Below are 25,395 nucleotides of genomic sequence, written 5' to 3'. Positions count from 1 at the left end.
ATTCTCATTCATTTTCCTGAAAAAATGAACTTTGTGGGAGAGAATTAGGAATTGTTAAAATTCTACTAGGAAATTGGTGCAATGGCAAAAAAAGTTATATTTTTCACTAAATATTTTTATTTCTATCTAATAGAATCACATAGTCAAGTAGTACTTAAGACTAAACAATTGCATACTATACCTAGCGTTAATCGAAATGCAAGCCAGTTGTTCTTGTTTAGCTGACACGAATTTCTGTAAACGCCTAGTATATGAGAAGGGATACGCAATTGACATTCGGGACTTATATCGAAAACAGACTTTGTTGCGAAACGATGGACCGCATCATTTCTAAAAGGAAATACTTATATCTAGATATATTCAACAAAATCCTCTCAAGAACTTGAAAAGATCTGCTTGGTGTGTCTCTTCAGTTAACGCAATAGGGCGCAGTAATTCTGAGTCAAACAGAAATTCTGGAACATTCCCTTTCCGGAATTGATCCAGCCAAAGTGCTACAGCTTCCGACTGTGCTCACAGAGAATCCGCTGACTGAAACGTCATCGAAACATCTCTGATTCCTCATGGATATCTTGTACACTGTTACCACAATTCCGATCAGAACAGCTATGGAGAGTAGGCACATAACGAACATGGGTACGATGTTGTTGCTTGGTATGTATTCAAGTTGTCCGTTCTTCTCTTTCACTGAAAAAAAAATTTGGTAAGACACTCTCGAAATAGCGAATGTATAGTTACTTTGTATACTGTATATGCTATGCCATCGGTTCATTCCCAAGGCGTATCTTCCGAAAAAATTACTGTAGAGCTTTTTCGCAAGTACGGTAAAGCACTATCTAGTACATAATTTGACGAAGGGCAACTCACCGAGAGCTTGAGGTTCAGAATACGCTCTCCCAACCCTGAAATTCCTCCCCCTCCTTCCTACATGGTCGTTTTCATCATCCACATTAACTGCCGACAACTGCGCCTGACCCTTATTGTTGGTAGGGAGGCTCAGTCCAGCTCTAACTGTTAAAGTCTCCGGCTGATAAGAACATATAACCAAGAACCTCCTAGTGCTGTGTGTTAAAATGGGCAGGTTCTCCTGAACGATGACGAAGGTGGCCACAGTGGTTTCGTTGACCTTGCTGCCACACTCGTCGTGGTTGATCCTTAGGGTGTAGCTGTCTCTGGGACTTTTTGGGTCTCCATCTAGAGCACATCTTTCACCGTCTGCAGCTTCCACTGCTATCCTTCCCGCGAAGTAAGGGCCAGTTGACACTTCTATTTCACTTGCGTGAGAGAGACACTGGGTAGCTCTGGCTGAAACTGAAATAGTAATATTCGTTAGAGAGGTCCAAGAGGCAAAACTTACTTTCAGGAATTCAAAACATGCTTTTAGACGTTCCAATTTCACAAAAGTTAAAGAAGAAGTTGAGACCAAATGAAAATAAAAAGTATTTTTGATCTCAACAGAGAAATGTTCTGATCTGTATGGATATACTAATGGGTGAACAATTTAAATTCATATCCTGGTGCCTGGAATCAACAACGTATTCATTTAGAACAGAAATGATTCCCTTATTCCAACAATACCTAATATTAAAATGAGTTTTTATGGAGTTTATCCTTGCATTATCTGTCAAGTTCGTAATACCAGCTACAGCAAAATTAAGTCGATTAATTATCATCCAAGCAGAAGATGATTGTGAGAGTACGTACTCGTATCAACATTAACCGACATCTATTTCCATTCATATCTGCAGGATGATTTCATGGTGCTTAACTCTTCGCGAATCATTCAATTATACCTTCATTCTAATTATATTCCACATTTCGAATGGAATGAACATTACGAGGTGAGCACTTCTGGATAGAATAACCTCATTACATTTCATTGTCTGCCGAATAGAATGGTTCTAGAGTGACACAAATCTGCAGCCTGGAGTCAATAGAAAATGAGAATCTATATTATGGCATAAATTAAATGATATCCGTATTGCGACCATTCGAGCAAAATCCTGATTCCTAATATGTTGTGTTGAAAAATTGGGTGTAATAATCTAGCCAATATATGGCCTTTTCGAGCACCATTCAAGTAGATCGATCGTCAATATCTTTTAGAATACCAATTGTTCAATTCATTAGTGCATATTCATCTGTGACCTAACGAAAGAACCGCTACAAACATCTCAACTTATATGCAATAAAGGAACAATCTACGTTCACCACTCATGGCTATCTAGCCATACATAATTTTTGTTTGTTTGGAATAGACACATCGATAAGAACGCTATAAGAAAGGCTCAGATTCATCCTACTTTTAATCGATCTCCTACCTCACCTATTAATTATAATCATGGTGGCTTTGACCAAGGCGAACGAACGGATGTATCGTTTTTTGCATGGCATTTTTTTTTGATGGAGCTCTTTCCTTTCGCCTACCAGCATCCGATTATGATCGAGGCGCCTTCAGCCAGCTTGTGTCCCGTTATCGTTAAATGGAGGAGAGCATGCTTCTGGTCTTCATCAATAGGGAACTCCACTGACACCATTCGCATACAAAAAAATCTAATTACTTCTTAGGTACTATCTCTTCCGCCAACTCGGAGTTCAAGATCGATCCCATGTCCCGATATGATTAGCTACCTCAATTTCCTATATGGAATGTGCTCAGATATGCTAAGAAGTCTACTTGTATGCATGCATCATTACTTGGAGCCTGGGTACTTTGAAAAAAGTACGGGCGGCTCGTACATCGCCCGAGGCAACCGGCCAACAGTAAATCGCCGACTAACTGGTACTTACATTGAACTATGAGAAATGATGAAGAAATAGAGATAATTTGTGGTAGTTGGACTTTCTTGGAGGATCTTGGAAGATCCACCTAATTGGCGATGTTGAGTGAAATTCGAAGTAACGAAGAAGAATACAACTTGTTAGAAAAGCAAAACCTACCAACGTGCCTCTACAGCATGATTTTTAAGATTTACGTTGTATTTGCATGATAATGCAGAAAGGAAGATCAGAAAAGGGACCAACCTCCCAAAACCCTCAAAAGAAACACTGAGTATCAAATGCCTAAGTATTAAGCCTAGGTTTCTGGTCACTTGGAATTGCAGAAGCCAATACACTTGCCAGGAAAAGTTAAGCTCCTTTCATTGCAATAGGAAAATGTAGGTACCTATAAGAAAGAGTGCCAAGAGAAGGAAAAAACTGAAAGAGAATTATTCTGGAGGAATCTTTCAAGACATTTCAAAAAGTTCCTTGTGAACTTTAACACTGCGAGATCTGAGAAGTATCTGGATCTCAAGAAGAATATGGTACACCTCCTTACCACCTCCTCACAGGGCATTGTAGCCTCAGGAAGCATTTAATGAGAATGGATCTAGCAGAAACTGACGAGTGCAGTGCTGTGGGGAGGAAGCTGATCACCTGGTGATAGAATGGCTCGCTATTTCTACCCAACGAAAAAATGCTTTGAGCTATGTAGTTGCATTGCAATGCAACCCACCTCAAAATCTTGAATCTATATCAGTATATCGTGTTTAAAGGCTATATCTGAAGGTTTGAAGTTCGGTCACCTTATGTATGGTCCCTCTAAATCATCAAGTTGTCACTGGATTCATACTCAATGAGCTCAGAATTTTGAGGCTCATAAGAAATTCTTTTCTCACTAAATCCATTACCCAGGATTATTGAAAATTGAACTTATTCCAAAGGCACCCAACCCAATTTTTCTAGTAGTTTTTTTGTTGAAGTGGCAAACACTACTCTGGTATAGTAGAGGGCCAAGTTTTCGAAACTTCTGTTGTCTCATGCTTTCTCTGGTTTTCTCCCATCAAACCAGAGAGCCCCTAAACTCTTTCGGTTAATATGTGACTTATTCAGAACGTTATTTGGATGAACGTGAAGCTATTTACCCTAGATACCGATTAATTCATCGATTTACGAAATTCGAGGATGTTTTCATGAATTGCGAAGTCGTTGGGAAGGAAATAATAACGATTAGTCATGGCTTGAAGCGTTTTGTATGACAGTTAAGGGAGTCAAGATAACTTTTCGTAGCACTCTTCGTGCACTGAAACATATTCTCATGGCAGACCAAAAGAAGAATATCCGTCTAAGAACGGTTTTTATATTTTCTCCAGAGCCTTGGTCAGCAACCATCATGCCCAACAAAGCGTTGATTTAGTTTTTTATAAAAAAAACCCACCATGATCTATGGCGAGTGCGTGATACAAATTGCTGCGAGCTTAATACCAAGCGTGAGATCCAGTATTCCTCGTGACTACGACCATCAAATTCCAGACAACATCACATTCGGGCATACTAACGATTAAAGTGCATTTTTATCGGACAACAGCGAAGCATGTCTAAATTATTCATATTATCCTGCAGAAACTGTTAGAAAACGTTTATTCGAAATAAGTCAAGTACTCCTCTTCACACTGATGTCTGATAAGTGCTTACAGTTAGCTGTTAGCCATAATTACACATGCAGGCAAAGGCGGAATGGCCTGACAGGTCTTAAAAACCTCTATACAAGCGATACTGGCAGTATGCAAAAGTAGGAATATCGAGATACATTGTTACACCTCTAATTGAAGCAGGTGTCCAAACCAATCATATTTAATTGATTTAATGAATTCACCCAGAAGCTCGAACGGAAACGATAACAAAGATTAAGTTTAATAGCATAAAAATGCTAATATAATATACCTAGTATTTGCCTCTATCGATTCTCGACGACTTAAGCAGGTCCATCAAACACGACAGTTTGGCACTATTCCGTCAAAGTAACTGGAAATATTCTGCCTATTCGACTGTATATATTCTGTAACGATGACTAGAAACAGTCTGTCACTGTAAAAACTGCAGATAATTTGTCACTATATCCATCATTCTAAAGTGAAGTGTAGTGTATCAGTAGCAGTATTGAGAATTTGACCCTACTAATTTAAATATGTAGTAATACATGGACTTCTATATTGATGAGTAATTGTCATAATCCTCTGGAACCCGTTTTGAAATGATTTCTCTTCCTTCAATTCTCATTAGTGGTAGCGCAAGATCATAATGTATTCACGAATCCGTTCAATCAATCTGTAGGAGTATTAAATAGTTAAATTAAAGGAACATCTGTTAACCTACTAATGCTCTTCTCGTATTCCGTTATCATTATTATACAGAAGTAAACACATCATTACATTCCACTCATGATTATTGGGTCAAGTATACCTTTTTGCTGTGCTCGACGAAAAATTCATATATTTGCTCTAACCAACTATTTAACAACAGTTAATCAAGGACGGTCATGAAGAGCTTCTGGATAAACACGTTCCCCAGCAAGTACATATTCATTAATTCATTTCAGCGAATATCTCTGATGCTTCAATACGCCGTTCGGTTTAATATTTCCACGAATTAAACTTTATTAAAATCTAACAGAGAACAGATAATTTCAACTCTCTCTAAAATTTTCTCGAGATCATTATTTACAGACGTAAAAACAACACCATCTACGATCTGACTTCATGAGATTCATAGATACAAATAAGGAAGATAGACATCCCCCTCGAGAAGAATATGAGGAAACAGTAAGATAAAAATCTCTCTCCTAATTAAAACACTGTCGAATGACAAAGCTGGCAGTAGAACAATCGATAAATTATGAGATATTCTCATGTATCCGCATTGTTTGGCTGATTCAAATGTCAAAGGTTTTTACTGACATTACTCGAAAGTAATGAAACATTGTGGTGACTGATTTTTTCACTCTCATATCAAGAATAACCTATTGTCTTCGAACCAATTGACACATCCATTAAAGGTTCCTGGCCTATACATTATGTAAGATGAAAGCTTTATCAGTTTAATGCACTTTTAATTGCAACAACGTTATTCAATTAAGTGAATAATAAAGTGATGCGAAAACTATGCAAATTCACCTATATATTCAGAGGAGCAAGAATTTTATTCCATCCATGGGTGGTTTCAGGGAAATTTTAAATTATGCGGTTTCTTCGTTTGAATATTATGAAAATACAAACCGGAAAAAATTCGAAACAACAGGTTATTATGAGTTATACAAAGAGTTCTTTGTTTACGGTAGAACCATTGAATATTCTAAGAGCTATAACATTTTAGTCATGCATTATGAGGAGATCTAATTTTTTATTCCGAATATAATACGGCTTAAACAGCCATATTGTTGTGTGAAGCGGCTCTGAAAGTTGTTCAATTGTTTGCAAATTAGATATAAGACAAGGCAGAGAATAAGATTAGAATGATCAAGAAGCAAGAATTTCGCCAATTCAGATTATCTGGAAATTTTTCTTGGAAGAAATTTACGTCGGTAATTTTTTTCGGTTTTGATACTCACATCCTTTGGTCGGTATAACTATGACATTCTGGTTTTTCCCGCTTCCCTGAGATCTGTCTTCCCTCTCCCTGACATCTTTACTATTTCGTATCTCGAAGGAATAGGTAGTTGCCATCCTGAGTCCCTTGATGTCAGCGTTGTAGGAAAGCAAATTCTCATTGTAGTCGATTTCGTTATCGTCAGGCTGTGAAACGTCTTGCATCCTGCATCTCTGAGGTCCCCAGGACTGAAGTTCGCAATATTTCACTTCGAATTTTTCTGGAGAAACAGATTTATCTGTTTCCCAATGAAGACGCACCTGTCTATAGTCTGGTTCTCCTATGAGATTTTTTATTTCTGGAATTAATGATTTCTGATTAGTCGAAATACGTAGGGTGTCACAGAATGAAGAAATAATCTTGAAACATCTCATAGTAGAGCTATTGGGCTCTGTGAATGAAAAGCAAATGAATTGATTTTTCTTCGATATACCTAATATTCTTCATGGAATACACCAATAGATATGCAGTAGTATCTAATTTTTTTTGGGAAATGAGAATTTCAACTTTGGTTTCTCTGAAGCTTCAGAATAAAATTGACTTCAGTTGATTATGGAACTGGTTGACTTTTTCATTTGAAAAAGTGTTCGAAATCCTGGAGCATTCTCCCAGATATTATAGGCCATGCAGTTATGCAAAAACTCCACGCTAGGAGGCACGTTTGTCACATCTGTATATATAAACCCCCATTTATATTCATCGAGAGTACATCATCCGTCAAAACGAGATTTATATCAGCCAATAAAGGCACCGTCAATGTGTGGAATCCAGAATCATACATTTTAAACACATACACGGTCGAATGATTTGAAATTTAGAAGAATGACATGGGAATTTATTGATTGCACTGGCTCTACTGAACCGTGAAAAACTGTTTTTCCCCATATGGGGGTCAGAGGGCTGCTTTTGTTTTGTTCATGAAAAAAATTGAGTTTTAGCGACAGCGCAAAAAGTTAGGGTTTGGTGATTTGCTATTATGGTTTATTTCAGATACATAAAGAAATTTGCAGGTTCAATTCATGGAAGTGAAATTGCAATGCCACTAATAGAAAGATATTTTACTGAGCTAAAAATATCATGAATGGGAAAACCCAAATAATTGCAACGTTTTCTCATACTTGTATTCATACAAATCACAATAAAAAAAATAGTTGGAGTACAAAATGCAGAATCATTTGAATGGTTATTCGAATGAATTAATTACATCTTTAGATCCTTAAAGATTTCCCGATGATGGGATCTACGTTTATATACTAGAATAAAATTAATGAAGTAACATGAAAACACGTTTCGAATCAGAGAAGCATTCGATATATTGGAAAGGAAATGAGTATCGAAACATATTATGTTTTTGTTATGAAATATCCGAATGCATTAGAGCTTTAAGCTTCCTTACTGATCTAGTTTACTTTCCATTGACTGTATATAGCTTCTCATCATCTACATATAAACCAGATAATACTCATGCTGTATGATTTTTTTCCATCTCACATTTATCAACTTTTATAAAGCTCAAAATGATTCCATTTAATACATTTGGATTCCAATTATTCAAATAAAGGTAGTACATAAGTGCTGAATCTATTGATTCTGATATTTATCTAATCCTCAGAATATGAAAGGATTTAATGGTAGGAGGGAAATCCATAGTGAGATTATGGTTTTGTTCCGCTTTTCGAACATTTTCTGATCCTATTTATCCTACCCGAGAACAAACGAAACCATTCTCCATAGACCACATCTTAATACTATCATTATTTCATCCGAACACCGTATAAATTCGATTCAATTCAAAATTTATCTGATCCATCTTCTATCGTCATTTCCTATTCTACAAAGCGCTCTTCTCTCCGTTGTTGGTTAGCAGTGTGTCGAACTCTTCATCCAAACTCCTATAAAAAACTGGTTGAACTCTTTCTATTCAAGAACCTAGGAGCTAATTATTGTCATTCCTTTTTCAGAAGTCAATGACCATATGTGTTAAGTTATCATTCAGCTCGCTTATTTCCTAGGAACCCAATCCGGATCATAGTTCATGGAAATCTTCGCAGATGAGCTATGGCCAAATTGGGAAACGGATAGCATTTCCATCTGAAGAAATTATTACACTTTCTGCAGTATATTCTCAATTGTATGCTTTGTAATTGGTAGTAAAATATCTTGAGGTATTAAGAATTATGAAGAAAATACTAACAATTCATTTGTTTTTAGCTTTCCTATGGTAAGTTCTAGGTTCTAGGTTTTGTTAATTTATGGACTCTAAGCAATGATATACGTACTATGGATTTTCTTACTCTCTTAAAAAGGGTTCTTTTTTTTATCTAATTTAAACGGTTTCTGAAATGAGTCCTATGCACATTCACCCCACTTGGTACTGAACATGCAATGATACGTCATAATTTGTACAATGATTGCCTCAAATGGCAAAATCCGTTGTTTTCCCAGTAAAGAACATTCTAATAACAGGCCGTACCAAGCATATGTATAGCTACAAAGGCTCATTAGGTGAGATATTAAAACCACCCAAATTTTATGCCCTAGTTATTCACCTAATTAATATTGTTCTACAAAGGGGAAATGATATATTTTCAAAATGAACCTGAGTTAATCTTTTTCTGACCGTGTAGTCATAAAAGAGTGCATTTTAAATTACTTGAAGTGAATGCATGACCAATATCCTGATTGTAATTATTATTAAGGAGAAAGGAAATTGATTACTATGAAAAAACAGTTTTATAGTTTATTATTTCTATACTCTTTATGATGTTATTAAACTTGGTTGCTTCCCGTTACTAAATAATGAAGATTTTTGTTGTATTGAAGGAGTTTTAAAGTGAGATTAAAATTTGCTGTACGCTGTAGGTACATTTTTGAAGTAATATAGTTTGCTAAGCAAATCAGGAGGAGCTGATTCACATTCATTCATTAAAAACTTCTCTAATTTCAGATGATCGATCTCTCTGATTTCTTTTCCTATAGAGAGAGCATTTTGTGCTGAATTTCTCACTCTAACTCTAGATAGTAGGAACGACAGGAATTTCACCACAAATATTCAAATCCACGACCATTAGATCTCAATGGGAGACCATTTGAGAAGTATTCATAAAAACCTGACCTAACAGCCTGAATGCAAACTTCCAACGTACCAAACAGGAACAGGCTCCATTGTTTCGGCTTTCTGAATTATAACAAATCTGACGGATACATCACGACCTTGTCTCTTGATGAATTGAATTTTCACGGTGGTCGATTGCTCAGCGGTAATTTTGTTATGCTTCAGAGTTTATACAGGTTGGATTTCAATGTTTGTTATCGCAAATTATCCGATGCATTCTGGTGAAACCATTCTGAAGTAATTTTTGGCACTTTCTCGAACGAGTTTGGAAAGTTTTGTTGTGTAGATGAACCTGATTAAAAGTGACGGATTTGGGTTGAATTTAATTCCTCTCATTCCTCTGGAACTGTAGCAGGAAACGGATAATCATTCACAATCAAGCCAAGAAGTTATTTTTATAATGCGAAAGTATTTCAAAGGTAATATATATGGAGAACTTCAGTGAAAAACTGAATAACAAATAAAAAGTGAATAAAGACAAAAACTTCGTCAGCAAAGTTGATTTGTTAGATTTTCATGCGGGCCAAAAAATACTATGATTACTGTTCGTGAATATTGACCGTTAAATATAAATTGCTCTATCATCAACGTTTCGATTTCGAGTTAGAACATTATACGTTGAGCAATATTCAAGCTCTATTTTCTATTTGTTTTCAAGCCACATTCACATGAGCACCTGAGTATGAAGTTATTTCGTAACGACTTTGTGGTTAGTGGTCTACAAAGTGGATCCCATTATCTTCTTTAATCGTGGTTTAGCTCTATACTGGGGGATTTATAACGAGTGTAACCAATGTTGTGAACTTATCCTGCAGTTATTCCGAACATAAAATTCCATTTGAATTTATGATAACTTTTCATATAAGAGAGCTTTCGCATAAGTGTGTATAAAACCTATATAATTTCCTTCATGCCAATGTTTTCAAGTTTTGTGAATTGTTTAAGTGGTTCTATTTAGCTTATTAATTAATTAACTGTTCTTTCAACAGTCGAGGTTTGATATATTTAATCATCTTGCATCATAATAAAACTGCTGTGCTACCCTTAAGCGCCTCTACCTTCTTCATACAAATACAATCCATGATATTGAAAATCCCATTGAGAAAACTAATGAGGTAATAAGAAATATAAGTGTTTTATTTGAACCTCAGGTCGGGAAGCTCTGCAAGATAATTACAAGCAATCATAAAGCTTCAGAAGAGAGCTTTTTCCACTAATTATCCTCCAATGCCGGTTGGTTTTTATCGAACAAAAAGATTTGGTGCTTCATTTCTTCAGGTATTTCGAAGAAGGCTTCACTCGTTTCTTTCAACTGAATAAAAATGTGAATGAACATAATTTTCATCGATGAATTTTAAAATAGGTTTCAGTCCTAATGCGGTTTTCAGCTGCAGAAGTTGGATAACCTACTGGACATGCATGAATTCATAAATCCGCACACTGATTTGTGATATATACTCGTATATTCGGAAGTTAGTGTGATGACCTTATGAATATAATAGAGTATCATAATAAAGCCTCGCGGTATAACCCAAATACTGGAAATTTAATTAGGAGGGATGGAATCAGCAAAACGATTAAAAAACAGATTTTGTTTATAATAAAAATTTTCATTTTTTATGTATTTTGAAATTATTGAACTAATAGGTAATATAAATAAGTACGATAAAAATTTTCTCCTTCCTTCCATTGAATTAATTACCTATCCTATCCTATGATTTTGATCAACTGTCAAAGGACAAGTATAAATTCATGATCATATGACGTTTTTGTTGTCTGACTGAGATGCTTTACAGGATAGACTCAGTTTGAAAATCTTTTTGTTGAGGATGAAAATTTCATAACGATTCAAGGACAAATTTTGTATGGAATTAGCAAAATTTTTTTATGGCTTTGTCAAAAATGGCCATAACCAACTGATGTTTCAAAATTTTGAAGCAGTTTTTTAATTCATATCTGATTTAATTTCCATTTTGTGTTTCTTCATTTTGAACTTATTTTAATGGATAAAAAGAGCATGTCACAGTTTGGAAGATTTGAAAACCTACCTGATTCATCTTTAGCTGAAATAACAGCGATCGTCAGTGTTAAAAAAACAAACCGATACATCTCACAGCACATTTTTCGAAAAATAAAAAAAAATAATAAATTGTTCCAGAAACTATCTGTACATATCACAGGGAATTTAATTCGAGGACAATTGGCGGAAAAAAAAAGATATATCGTTTGATGGTAGCAATATATCGATGAATTTCAAATTAGGTTTGAGTTCTAATGCGGTTTTCAGCTGCAGAAGTTGGATTACCTACTGGACCTGCATGAATTCATAAATCCGCACACTGATTTGTGATATTTACTCGTATATTCGGAAGTTAGTGTGATGACTTTATGAATATATTCGAGTTTCATATTATTATTTAATAAAGCCTCGCGGTATAACCCAAATATTCGAAATTTAATTAGGAGGGATGGAATAAGCAAAACGGTTGAAAAAACAGATTTTGTTTATAATGAAAATTTTCTTTTTTAAGTACAGTACAATCGCGATAACGTGAACAGAATAAAACCAGGGTTGTTCACACAATAGAGGTTGTTCATGTTACCGGAGGTCACTGAAATACTAACTCTAAAATATATCGCTATACAGATTTATTATCTAATAAAACTAAAATACATTCTTATAGAAGATTTACAATGGTTGAAAAAATTGTGAAATCTTAGTTTGCACCCTTTTTGGCAGAAACAATGTTGTTCACGCTATTGAGCCGTTCTAACGAGCGAGTGTTCACAGTATCGCGATTGTACTGTATTTTGAAATTATTGAACTTATAATATAAAGAGGTACGATAAAGGATCTGAGGAAAAAATTAGTAAGGAAAAAGAATAAAGCTCATAAAAATAATTTCCGAATGAGTACCGAATTTTCTTCTTCCTTACATTGAATTAATTATCCTATCCTATGATTTTGATCAATTGTCAAAGGACAAGTATAAATTCATGATCATATGACGTTTTTGTTGTCTGACTGAGATGCTTTACAGGATAGACTCAGTTTGAAAATCTTTTTGTTGAGGATGAAAATTTCATAACGATTCAAGGACAAATTTTGTATGGAATTAAAAATTTTTTTTTATGGCCTTGTCAAAAATGGCCATAACCAACTGATGTTTCAAAATTTCGAAGCAGTTTTTTCTTCATATCTGATTTAATTTCCCTTTTGCGTTTCTTCATTTTGAACTTATTTTACTGGATAAAAAGAGCATGTCACAGTTTGGAAGATTTGAGAACCTACCTGATTCATCTTTAGCTGAAATAACAGCGATCGTCAGTGTTAAAAAAACGAACCGATACATCTCACAGCACATTTTTCGAAAAATTAAAAAAAAAATTATAAATTGGTCCAGAAACTATCTGTACATATCACAGGGAATTTAATACGAGGACAATTGGCGGAAAAAGAAAGATATACTGTTTGATGGTAGCAATATATCGTAAGCACGCCGCTCTTCGATGTTCGACGTACGAGCACAAACAAGCCGCGGTTGGCTAATATCCCATGCGGAATCGAAGAGTGCTTCGGAGACTTTAACGCCGGAGCCTACTGAGACCAAAACGAAACCCGCCGGAGGTATATTGCAGTTCTTCTCCGAAGACTTTATCCTTATAGTTGGCGGGGTCAGTGCTCTCTTAAATTGTGTCTGACGTCATTCGATGTCCCCAACTTTTTTTTATCGGAGCTATCACATCACGTAGCAGTGCATTGCAAGAATGAGCCGATTATATATGCGAAATGCTGATGGAAATCACCGGGCTTGTTTGAGGAATCTGTATCATTCGGTTATTTTATCGCTTCTGATTCCAGTTACGGGTACCGTTTTTTTTTCAAGGTTTAGTAGCAACCAGAGCCTTTTCATACTGGAAAAGATTGCGACGAAACGTAAGGTAATAAAATAAGCGATGATGCATTTAAAGCCATCATCAGCAGTCTCAGCAATATGCCCAGATGGGGGCGAAAAACTTGGATAACCGTTGCCAGATTGTGATCTATATTTTGGCACCAAATTTCAATTTCATTGAGTTCATACAGCAGTTTTTGGGAGAAAGTAGATGTTCATTTGAAAACTGTCGATTTTTTAATCTAGAGGGATCAAATTCGAAACAGTAGATATCACTTCAACCCTTAGTGTTACAACCCCAACCCTTATATTTTGAATAGAGAAGATGAACTAAGTGATACCTCATTTGAAAGGCCTTCTTATTCTCTGTTCAGCATAGTTAATATTTTTTCATTCGGTTCATTTGTTTTCGAAATATTCAAATTTCAATTTTAAACGAACTTTTTTCCCTTGAAGCATGGTTTGTATACTTCATTCAAATTTATTTTAGCAGTCGGTTGGCCATGAAATAATTTTCTTGTAACTAGAACGAAGTTAGGTTGGCACTCATGAAATGTCGTTAATGTCATAACGCCGTTGCCACAACTTATATCAATTTTTATTACGAAAATGCCGAAAGTGATTGAAAAAAGAGACAGGATTTCAGGCAGTGCTATTTAGAATTCAGGTCCGCTCTTCCAAATAGTTATACCCTGATATTCTGAAATCCACAATACGTCAGACGGTAGCGAACATATTCAATGTAAGAGAATTTATATAATGTTTCACCTGAATCTAAACGACTTATATTTCAGCTGGATATTTCCACAACCAGAAGGATTGTGAATGAAGGGGATGACAAAGAATTTCCTTCTATTGGGAGACCCAAAAAAGTGGTGGCATTTGAGAATTTTATGTTTGAGTGAATTAATGCGAAAAGTTTACTACAGGTTTTTCGATTAATGTCATCGGAGAATATAAGTTGCCTAATGATTTTTGTTGAAGAATTTAACATTCTTGTAATTATCTGTTAATTCCTTCGGGAGAAACCCATTCCCAACCACTGCATCATATGCATTTCATCTTCGGGTTAATATTTTTGAAATATTCAAATGATTTAAGCCAAAGAAGATAACGAACATTAACTCTCCTCAAGCTAGTGCATATTATGATATTATACTGATCTCTTGTATTTTTCATGCAAATAACTGGATTTGGTATGCCTTCAATCATTTTATATAAACTTCAATTATGTTCGTCACATATTTTCTGAAGAGATTCGACATTGTGATAAAATACGTAATAACAGAAACTTTTACGTAGAACGGGCAACATAGCGTTGATTTAAAACCCAAAAATGTTTTGGCAAGCTTCATAACTCCACATTTTCGTACTATACAGAGTGAAAAGTGTCAAGTTTCCATGGCCAACCGACTGCTAAAATAAAAGTGAATGGAGTATAGGTGTGTAAATTAATCGAATTTTCAATCATTTATTCTGATAATTCGATGATAAATCTGCTGTACTGTTCCACAATAGTTATTTTTGAAGAATAATAGAATTACTGTTATTCGTTCTGTCAATGAAAAAGACTGTTTTCGGAATATGGTTTTTCATTTATTTGATTAATCTTTTTCGAACACAAGATATCACCCACGTCTTCCAGTTTTCTCATTATGACTATTACGTACCATAAAAATACCAGAAATTCAAGAACCCAACTCTTGAAGCCAAATTTGACGCTATCTAATGAATATTCGAAGGTTTTATAAAAAAAAAGTATTTTTCATACTTTCTCGTAAAATGCGACGTTTTCGAGTAATTTGATGTTCAAAAATTGAGAAGTATCTGTAAAATTTGAAAAATTGGGATAATGACTATATACAACTCTGTTTAAAAGATTCACAGATCTGTAATGTCAAAGATTTAGCTAGTTATTCTGAAGGTTATTTTGTTTTTCCAAATTTAAAATGGCTATATATTTTTATCAGGGCCTAATCGAAAAAACTGATATTGGAAAAAAGTGTTTCTTTTGACCTCAAGAATCTACTGCTAAAAACTTGTACGAGTCAAAGACTCACCCTGTATATTCCTAGAAATTCTTCCTGTAATGAATTTATCAATTCCGGGTGTTTTGTTTTCTCAGTCACTCAGTATAGCTTTCCGAATTGGGAGAGCAGTGGAAAACTCTCTATTCATGTCAAGATATAGCTTTCAGCTATATATGTAGTGGGATAATGAGGTAAAATCAGTGAACTAGGTCAGGACTGTGGGTTGTATTAATCATTCCTATTCCGCTTCAGTTCGCAAACAAACTGTACCACCAACGGGCACCCATGTGGGTGTCCCAATCGTTACCAGCAAATCAGGCTTATTTCCATTTCAAATCATGTTCTTTTGTGATTATTTCTGCGGATTTATTCCAAACGAGTATAACTCATATATGTTGACTGTCCGTATAAATTTGGAGAACTCACGGTAACATACCTATACCACTCAATTTGTTCAATTTCAGATGAAAATAGTAATTAAAAACTGCCATGTTTGTCAACACTTTATTTTCAATATCAACATGTTGAACTTAGAACGAAATGTTTTCGAAAACTTCTTCATATAAGTATATGCCACTTGAAAATGTATACAAATATTCCATAATGTACTATAAATTTTCATGATATTCATTATCTACATTTGATTTCAGTATATCGAATTATCTACGAGCATTTGAGGTGAAGCGAGTGAAACTCATCGGAAGGAAAGAAAAAATTTGATTTGAATACGCTCGTTCACAATTTGTACAAAATTTCTCACTCAACTATTCATTACAACAAGATAACCTAATAGGTTCATCTACAGGTACATTCTAGTAGAGGAAGTATTTATTAAGGAAGAGAAATTGTAGCTTGAAAAATTCAGAGAATTGAAAGTTTTAGACACAATTTGTGAATATAAACAATGATGGATGAATGTAATGATTGTTCTATAGCTCAAACATGAAAATGAAGCATATAAAATGAAAATTTCGTTTTAGTGAATGCTCCTATAACTCAACAAAAAATACATACAATTTTTGATTTCATTGAAACTTTATTGGATTGAACAGTGTACAAGATTTCTTGGAGAAAAAAATGATTCGTTCCAAAATCTCCATGTTAAATTAAGAACGAGTACTTTCAATTTCTGATATCACGAAACTCCCTAAATTATTTGACACTTTAGATGTTTATCATCTACTGCTCGAGTCAATTTGTGGATAACAATAACTCCTGGTAGATACCACTTGGACCTTCTGTACTACAAACAGAATCTTCTGGTGTTCTAGATGGTTCAGCTTCAGTTGTTGAATCTTCTTGTCTGTTGAATTTTTTGCTGTGAAGATTCTGTAAATAGACAACATGTTCCATTTTATTTTGGTAGGAATTTCACAGATCGATCCTGAGTGGGGAAAAGCTCACAAATAAAAAAACATGCGAACCATTTGACCTTCAGAAACCAGGTGCAAATCAGGAATAAAAAATATTATTTTCTTCTTTGGACGAATTGAAAAAATATGAGCTGATGAATACGATTTCTGTGCATTGTTTTCAGAAGTAGACATCGATCGAAATAATAACATTCATTAAGGAATACCTAACTAAACATGCTGTTGAATCCGTAAGGTACAGACTTACGGTTAACATACTGAAGATTTTGAGCAGAGGGTCTCATGGCCAGAGACAGTTAAACTAAATACTTGACTTTCTGTAGAACGCTGTTTTACGGTTTTAACCGATGACCAACGTTTCGTCCTAGTCGAGGAAGAAGAAGAAGTCTCTGAACGCTGAGCTGCCTGAAATGTTACACCCAGTTTTCAGTTAACACAACCAGTTTCATCATGCCGCAACAAATTCTATTCTATACAATCAATACTGTTTATGCACGGGGAAAAAAACAATAATTTGACGAAGAAAAATTGGTCATCGAACAAAAAGTCAAACATTCAGTCAATAAATACACGGAAAGCTGAAAGCGCTATGCAGTTAAAAATCAAGAATGAATGCAAAACGAAACTGATATATATGTTTGTGAAATTATCTATTCGATTATTTAATTTTTAATGATCATAAATGTTAAAGATGTATTATATGCTCCTCAGCAAGACGTCAACTTTATAATTAAGCCCGTATGTTGAACCTGATTTTATGTTTTTCAATTTGATCATGACCATTGACAACATAGCAAGTTGCTAATCAAATCGAATCGTATTTATGCCCACATATTATTTGGTTGAACATTATTCTAATAAACCTCAATGAGTTAACTGTATCGACAATATCGGATCGACCAGAAAATATTCATTTTTTTCCCTCAGTTAAAACGCCTGAAAATTGGTCAATTGGTTCTGTTTAATTCTAGTAGAGTAGTGGTCAACACTATACTCACGCATAATCGTCAATTATTGGTTGAATCAATTCTCTTCTTTTGTGGTTATCAATGCGGAAACGGTGTTTTGGTTTAATCATTTAGAAACTTATTAGTAACATTACTTTTCCAAAGAAGGTACTCATTACATACTTGTTACTAGTGTGATATAGTGTATGTATGTAGATGTGAAATCAATCTTTCATTGTGATTGGAAATTGAGAGCCGTTATTTGGTCAGAATAACCGTTTTGCGTTTTTTTTATCGAATACTCACAATAGAGAGCAGTTCATTGGGAGAAAACTTAAAGGAAAAGATTCAATCGAAAAAGAATTATCAATTTTATTCAATTTTGTAAGTATGTTTTCCATATTGTGGATCCTTCAATGTTGTGGAGATTAATAAATATAAATAGAGAGTTTCCTATGTGGTAAAAATATTTTTGGATTCAAAGTTGTGCCTATAAACCGGGTGATGTTTGGTTTATGGCTGGGGACCCCTATCGAGACTCTACAGAGTGATTTGTCCGATTCGACCGATTTCACTTTTATCAATAACTTTGGTATGAATCATTCAATTTTGATGAAATTTTCAGTGTAGTACAATATGAAAGAGTAAATTCAATATTTCTAAACGTTCTTCAAAATACCGAGCTGTTATTGATATAATTTCAGTTGATTTGTGCAAAGTACCCTGTACAGGGTGGGCAAAATTGGTGATACCTGAACTACAAATTTTTAACCCAACGAGATAGAGAAAAATGAATGTACCATTCATGTCGTCTTTTTTCGAGAAACTGATAATGCCATCAAATGCATTCCTCTATCTTCTTTTGTTTTTGAGTTAAAGGCCAAAATTTAAATTTGGGCGATTTCAACTTTGGTCATTTTCTCCGACACTTTCATGATAGCAATCCAGTGGCGTACTATGATTTTTTTATACAGGTTTATTTGCTGAGCTATAACATAAAGTTGTGTTTTTTCTTATGAAAACAGTAGTTTAAAATGACTTAGAAAGAATCGCCATTTTTACCGTTTCAAAAATATATTATACATCACCCTCAGTCTTTCTAAGTCATTTTAAACTACTGTTTTCATAAGAAAAAAATACATCTTTATTTTCTAGCTCAGCAAATAGACCTGTTGGAAAAATTCATAGTACGCCACTGTATTGCTATAAAAAAGTGTCTGTGTAATGTTTTCATTTCAACATCCTAGCTTAAACAGAAACGGAGGTAATGACCAAAGTTGAAATTTCAATTTTGACCTATAACTCGAAAACAAAAGAAGATAGAGTAATGCAGTTGATGGCATTATTAGTTTCTCGAAAAAAGAAGACCGTAATGTGCCATGCATTTTCCTCTATCTCGTTGGGTTGAAAAACGAAACCATAATGAGTCATCATTCCAGTAGATATCTGGAATTTTTTTGGTACATCTGTGGTTTTCCTAGAAATAATTTTTAAAATAAGAACAATATCGATATCGAAATTTAGTTCCAATGCAATGGAAATATTCTGAAGTGGGTAGTAAAGCTGTATCGTCAAAGGATGCAACATGCAAAGCTGGTACTAAGTTGTGTTTCAGTTTCATCAAAGAAGAAATCCATTGCTCATACCCTGAATAAAATGATTCATTAAAGAAAATTACTTTATGAGCACATAAACCAGAAAAATCCCCCGGAATCACCCTGTATATACGGTCATACCGATACACAGAAACATATATTGCGTTACAACAAAGACTCACTGAAAAATGAATGAATCAAAATGCATTGTGACTTGAATTAGCATATAGAAGGGGGCATCGGATATTCGAATAAGTCTAAAAAAACCACGACCAAATCCACGTACAATTCGCAATCGAATTTCGAATATTTATCATCTGGAATAATGAACGGGAGACAGAAAAGGGACATGATCCGGTTATAAAATTCAATTTTTCGGCAGACATTTATCAGCTTCGTTATGGAAGGCAAACACTAGTGAATTACGAGAAGAATTCGTGCGTTATGTGACAGCTCTCCAAGCTCAAGGAAACAGGATCGTAACAAGGTGACGAGGATAGAAACAATTTCACATTCAAACATGCATTGAACGAAAAGGTTCGTGGCTTTATATTCATGGTATGGAAAAAGTAAGGCATAAGTCCGAGAATCATATCATGCTAGAATTTCTGTACGAAACTTGCACTGAAATTAACACCAGAAACAAGAGAAGGATTTCTTGCATCCTTTTCAATTGTATGAGAAAAATTATGATTGGGGTTATCTTCCAGACAGTTGAAATCCGAATAGTTTAAATTTTCAAGATAGTGTTGAATTTATTTTTGACAGAAGCTGAAAGACCTTCTCTATCTCTATATGTTTATTCTTTCTTCTACCAGTTACTTTTTCTCCTCGTAATATACCACCAAATTTTATTTATTGCTCCCTCACTACCATAGAATGTGCTCATTTTCTTTGTCAAGAAAAAAATTAAGAATGGCTTTTCTGGCGTCATTTTAAGGATGCTGCTCAAAATAATTTGATATGGAAGATTCTCCCTATTTTCTGACAAGGATTCACCCCCCAAATTACTCATCTCTCAGTTATATTTCTTCCACATGTTAATATTCGGTTCAGTCCTCCTTGTTACGGTTCTGTTTCAATTGTACTAATTCCAACTTACCTTCTCTCTGCTCCCTTTTTTCTGCAGGCATTGAATGAAATAATGAGTTTAATGGTTTGAAAAATGAACGACTCGGTAGTTCTCTTCGACTGAAAAAATTCAATTCGTTCCTGCTTTTGTAAGTGGGTTATCAGCCAACTACATTTCTCCTTCAAGATAGATAGAATACACTATTTCAATCAGAAGGAGAACGAAGTTTGTGACTAACATACCTTTCTATTGCATGCCACCATTAAAAAGGGGCCTCTTTTAACGTCAAATTTTAATTCTGAACCAATAATACTTTGTGAAGATGAAGATAGTCTATAAATTTATTACCTATTGACTACTGAGTCACTTGAAAGGCCTAACAGAAAATACTAAGTGAACTGGAACCACCAATAATAGTTGATTCAAAGGACCAAGCACCATTTCAATGGAAAATGGCCTTCGAAAAAATTTCCTGAATTTTTGATACGTTCTAGATTTTGACTACCCTATCAAAAGTGCCTATAGGTACTCTGTATCTCAAAACACTAGTTATACGATTCATTCATGCCTTTGAACACTTTTGCTCGAGAAGTCAAAATTCTGGAAAATTACCCGAAAGCCTTTTTTCATTCACCTAAAGTGCGTGGTCTCTTAATTTTTCAAGGATGCCTAAACTCTTGCGAAAGATAGTCTGTAGTCTTGTACAGTTTAAGCAGTCAATATGTTTGTAGCGAAAGGAATGTTAAGAAGCAATTCTCAACAGGTCAATGTTGCATGTGATAATAAAAACGTTCATCTTCGAAATTTCATTACCTATTTTTTCAGTTATATAATGATGACTTTTCAGTTGAGCGTGAAAGATTGAGATGAATAACAATGGGTCTGAAAGAACGGTACATAATATACTAGCAATGATTTATAACGTACAGAGTGCATTTCCTGATTCCTCAGAAATTCGTTCATACCGTTTAATTAGCCACTCAGGCGAGCATCTCTGCTATTACAATAGGAGAAAAATGTGGAAGATTCATAATATTAACATCGGTCATAGAGGCACCAATATGCGTGATCTTTCGTCATTAACAGTTGGAAAGAGATTATATGTTTCGCTCATTTCGATGATTCCTGCACTGTGTTTCAAAGAACGAGCTATTTTTTTTGGTACATGCATTCATTCATTGCTGCATCCCGGGAATGAATCTACCAAAAGACAAAAAAAAACGGTGCGAACAGACTTATACTTTTTTAGGGCTAATTGCGACTGTGTGCCCTTCTGTGAATGAAGAGACCCCAACCTTGACCTACAGATCCTTCCACACTCCGGGCATGGATAGTCAACAACTATATCTGGCCAGATCTCCATTAGTGTACCAAAGAACCTCCACTGTGACCTGTCTAACGCTAGTTGTTCCCAGTTATGATTGGCATTAACTGATTTTAGGGATTGATGTAGTATATCCTTAAACCGCTTATACTGGCCTCCTGGTTTCCGAGCTCCCTCAGTGAATTTGCCATACAGAGCTATTTAGGAGAGTGTCTAGCATCCTCAGAATGTGGCCGCTCCATCTGAGTCGGGCCCTCGTTACTTGAGTTTCAATTGTTGTACAACTCGCGCGTTGCAAGACTTCTTCATTCGAAACTTCGTGGAACCATCTGATGAGCATTATTTGTCTTAGATGACGTTGTTATGTTTGTTCAAGCTGTTTAATATGTCGCCTGTAGGGCGTCCAGCTTTCCGTAATGAAGCGTTGGGAGAACCACTGCTTTGTAAACAGCTGTCTTAATCTTCAGATTGAAACATATATATTGGAACATATATCTATCTGAAATATCTAGGAGTTAAGCTAGATTCCTCGCTGAATTTCAGAGCCAATTTGGAAAATTTTTGTTTGAAGTTGAAAACTAGGAATAATATCCTGTATAAACTAGCTGATACCTCATGAGGTGCTGATGCAACTACATACTCTTCGAACAGCAGCCCTAGCTTTGTTTTTTTCGGCTGCTGAATATTGCTGCCCCATTTGGGTCATGTGCATTGATACACAGCTAAATCTTCCTACTGGAACTATTAGAACTTCCCCTATTCCACGGGTACCAGTTATTTCAATCATTGTACCTCCTCATATTCGTGAAGAAATTGCAGTTATAAATTCGTGAAATAAATTTCACTCTTTTCTCGACTCATTTTCAATTCCTATATGCCACAAAATACGATTCCAAGACTGAATTCACTTAATACTTTTCTTAATTCGAATGTAAGGGACCATTTGGCAGTCTAAATGGAATACGAACACTATTTTCAACCAAGAATTGGTTAGTGATTCCTCGAATAGGTTTTGATTCTCCAAGGAAAATATGGTATATTCTGCATTGTATAAGAACAGGTCACGGACGTTGCAATATAATGCTTTTCCGATGGAATTCAGTTGAGAGCACCAGTTATGAATGCGGGTAACCAGAAGAAACCATAAATCTTCTGGTTAATCATCGTCCCATTTGAATTTCAGGATGGTTTCAGGGCTATAGATACATGCAGTTTCCGAATCTTTGTTGAATTGGGTTGTGAATTTTAGGTGAATCTGACATAAAGAACTACATTTTATTTTCTCACATTTTCTGCTTTTGTTTTTTCTTCATTTCAGATGAAATTTTCTGGTAACTTGTAGAAGAATCCCTGGATTTTCTTTTTCTCCGAAAAAAGAATCAATATTGTCCTTTAAATATCAAATATTTCAGTTTTTTGTAAACAGTTTCATCCCTCACAATCCACTACAATTCTGGGGAGAGGAGAAGGGGTTTTTACTGGGGGTGAAATATACATATGCAGATATTTATACCGAGACAATCAATTCATTCTTCATTTAATTTTTTTTCGTTGTTCAAATATAGAATTTCTCATATTTAAAATTGAATTTTTTTATGAAACTCTTTATTCTTTCATTATTTCTGAGAGAACAAGAATATCAACTGACTATACTCTGGTATCTGATCAAAATAAACATCTTGAAAGGAATATTTCTGAAATAAATTGATGGTAGGTCAGTGATCGCTATCAATTGGGAAAAATAACCGTAGTAAGTCGAAGCGCTTTCGGAAACAAACAAGCGTGAAGAAGCCCACGTTCCAGATCTCTGGGGGGGATGATCCATCCCTCCATATAGTCGACGGGAACGAGCCGGCATAACGAATATGACGGATTTTCGAGGAAAGCAACCGTTGAAGCTCAACAGACGTAACGAGCAATATCTCAGAATGGCATTGTGGGGTTCATTACTATGCGAATACATGAATCAATGTGCCGCAGGATCAATGTTTCCGAATTGAGCGGAGTTTTCGACAAATCCACGGGGGATTTGTTGGATTCTGTCGACTTGGCGGCAGGAACTCGGAGGGCCGACGGCAATATCCGGGGCAGAATATGCACGAACGTGGAAAATTCGTGATCAAATTTATCGTTCACCGCCGGTGCAGTCGTAAGTTTCGATTTCTGCATTATTGTGAGTTATGATCGGCGAATAGAATACCTGTGACTTAACTGGGTTTGCCTGTACGGTTTACAGGGCCGTTCATGGAATTTTGAACGTTGATATTTTGTGCTTATATAGGGGTAGGTACTTCTTGGCTTCTATTGTACCATGATATTACAGATTAAAAGTGAAATATCAGACGTAGACGTAGATTTTAGGGAGCGTTGCATTGTACTGCAATCTTCAGTTTTAGTGTACCTCCTTCAGAGTTGTTCTCGCCTTTAAGTCGTCTATACAGCTCAACCCCCAGTTTTACAATTTTATTGAACTCCTTTATCTGTGCTGGCTTCAGATTCTACCTCTTCCCCATTGTAACTCTTCTAGTTAATTTCTGGTGGACCCATATGCTACACCTCATTACATACTAGATTCCTTACAAATATCAGCTTAGAGGATGAAACTCTAGAACAGGTCAAGAAGTTCAAATACTTGGGAAGCTTCATAAACACTAGGGCTAACTTAGACACGGAAATACACAACCGTATCAATTCGGCATCACGAGCATTCTGGAAGCTGAAGGACAGAGCGTTTCAAAATCACGACCTCAATCTGAAGACCAAGACAACTGTTTACAAAGCAGTGGTCCTCCCAACGTTTCTTTACGGAAGCGAAAGCTGGACGCCCTACAGGCGACATACTAAACAGCTTGAACAAACACAACAAGGTCATCTAAGACAAATAATACACATCAGATGGTTCCACAAAGTTTCAAATGCAGAAGTCTTGCAACGCGCGAGTTGTACAACAATTGAGACTCAAGTAACGAGGGCCCGACTCAGATGGAGCGGCCACATTCTGAGGATGCAAGGCACAAGACTACCCAAAATAGCTCTGTATGTCGAATTCACAGAGGGAGCTCGGAAACCAGTATAAGCGGTTTAAGGATAAACTGCATCAATCCCTAAAATCAGTTAACGCCAATCATAACTGGGCATAACTAGCTTTAGACAGATCACAGTGGAGATCTTTGGTCCACAGTTATAATGGAGACTCGAGAAGAATACAGCGGCGGCCAGATCTGGTTGGTGACTATCCATGCCCGGAGTGTGGAAGGATCTGTAGGTTACGGTTAGGTCTCTTCAGTCACAGGAGGGCATACAGTCGCAATTAGCCCTAAGAAATTATAGTCTGATAGCACCAATAGTTTTTTGTGTGTCTTTTTGCCGATTCATTCTCGGTAACGGGATGCAGCAATGAATGAACTAGCTACTAACTCTGGAGCACCTGTTGACGAAATGCCTCAGCATTGAGAAACTTGGAGGAGTGAGAACGTAATCTCCTTGAAGCCAGATAGATCACCATCGAAGCTATGAAAAAATTTAAGAGGCTGATGGTTGCTCACCAAATTTATCGACAACCTGAATCAATTTCTTCTTCAGCATTCTGGTTTCAAATTTCCGGATATGTCAATTCATTAAATATGAAAACGTGGAGA

General features: G+C 35.6%; 2 protein-coding genes and 1 long non-coding RNA gene across 9 annotated transcripts in view; 1 reads left to right on the top strand and 2 right to left on the bottom strand.

Moving 5' to 3' along the window:
* Nucleotides 1–110: 110 nt before the first annotated feature.
* LOC123311990 lies at nt 111–13,139 on the bottom strand. 2 transcript variants are annotated; one of them, XM_044896152.1, is made up of 4 exons: nt 12,813–13,139; nt 6,368–6,703; nt 868–1,311; nt 111–687 (listed from the first exon to the last, which is right to left on the bottom strand). In XM_044896152.1, exons 1-4 carry the CDS (start codon nt 12,883–12,885, stop codon nt 443–445), a joined length of 1,098 nt encoding a protein of 365 aa, XP_044752087.1. In that variant the 5' UTR covers nt 12,886–13,139; the 3' UTR covers nt 111–442. The 2 variants fall into 2 exon arrangements, with proteins under 2 accessions (XP_044752087.1, XP_044752086.1); XM_044896151.1 differs by lacking the exon at nt 12,813–13,139 and adding an exon at nt 11,569–11,762 and having other exon boundaries at nt 112–687.
* LOC123311991 lies at nt 5,715–16,149 on the top strand. The gene is made up of 2 exons (XR_006537566.1): nt 5,715–5,835; nt 16,097–16,149. It is a non-coding gene; the product is annotated as an uncharacterized LOC123311991 (long non-coding RNA).
* LOC123311988 (probable G-protein coupled receptor 158) overlaps nt 15,937–25,395 on the bottom strand; it is a 50,089-nt gene continuing 40,630 nt past the window's right edge. For 4 of the 6 annotated variants that reach the window (XM_044896145.1, XM_044896148.1, XM_044896147.1 and 1 more), the window contains 3 exons: nt 20,464–20,484; nt 17,067–17,224; nt 16,637–16,775 (listed from right to left, as the gene is read on the bottom strand). In XM_044896145.1, coding sequence (XP_044752080.1) covers nt 17,069–17,224; nt 20,464–20,484 — 177 coding nt within the window. In that variant the 3' untranslated portion in view covers nt 16,637–16,775; nt 17,067–17,068. Of the gene's footprint in view, nt 16,776–17,066; nt 17,225–20,463; nt 20,485–25,395 lie in introns of all 6 variants that reach the window. The other 2 variants (XM_044896149.1, XM_044896150.1) reach the window with 2 other exon arrangements.

The sequence above is a fragment of the Coccinella septempunctata genome, chromosome 4, assembly GCF_907165205.1.
Source record: "Coccinella septempunctata chromosome 4, icCocSept1.1, whole genome shotgun sequence".
NCBI classification, from domain to species: Eukaryota; Metazoa; Arthropoda; class Insecta; order Coleoptera; family Coccinellidae; genus Coccinella; species Coccinella septempunctata.
This window is presented reverse-complemented; position numbering and strand designations above follow the sequence as displayed.

Bases quoted from the DNA above. Each gene is read 5' to 3' on its own strand.
- LOC123311990 (XM_044896152.1), bottom strand. From the start codon at position 12,885: ATGTGCTGTGAGATGTATCGGTTCGTTTTTTTAACACTGACGATCGCT. The intron at 6,704-12,812 runs GTAGGTTCTCAA...CATTAATTCCAG, and splicing joins TTCAGCTAAAGATGAATCAG to AAATAAAAAATCTCATAGGA. The intron at 688-867 runs GTGAGTTGCCCT...TTTTTTTTTCAG, and splicing joins TTCTGAACCTCAAGCTCTCG to TGAAAGAGAAGAACGGACAA.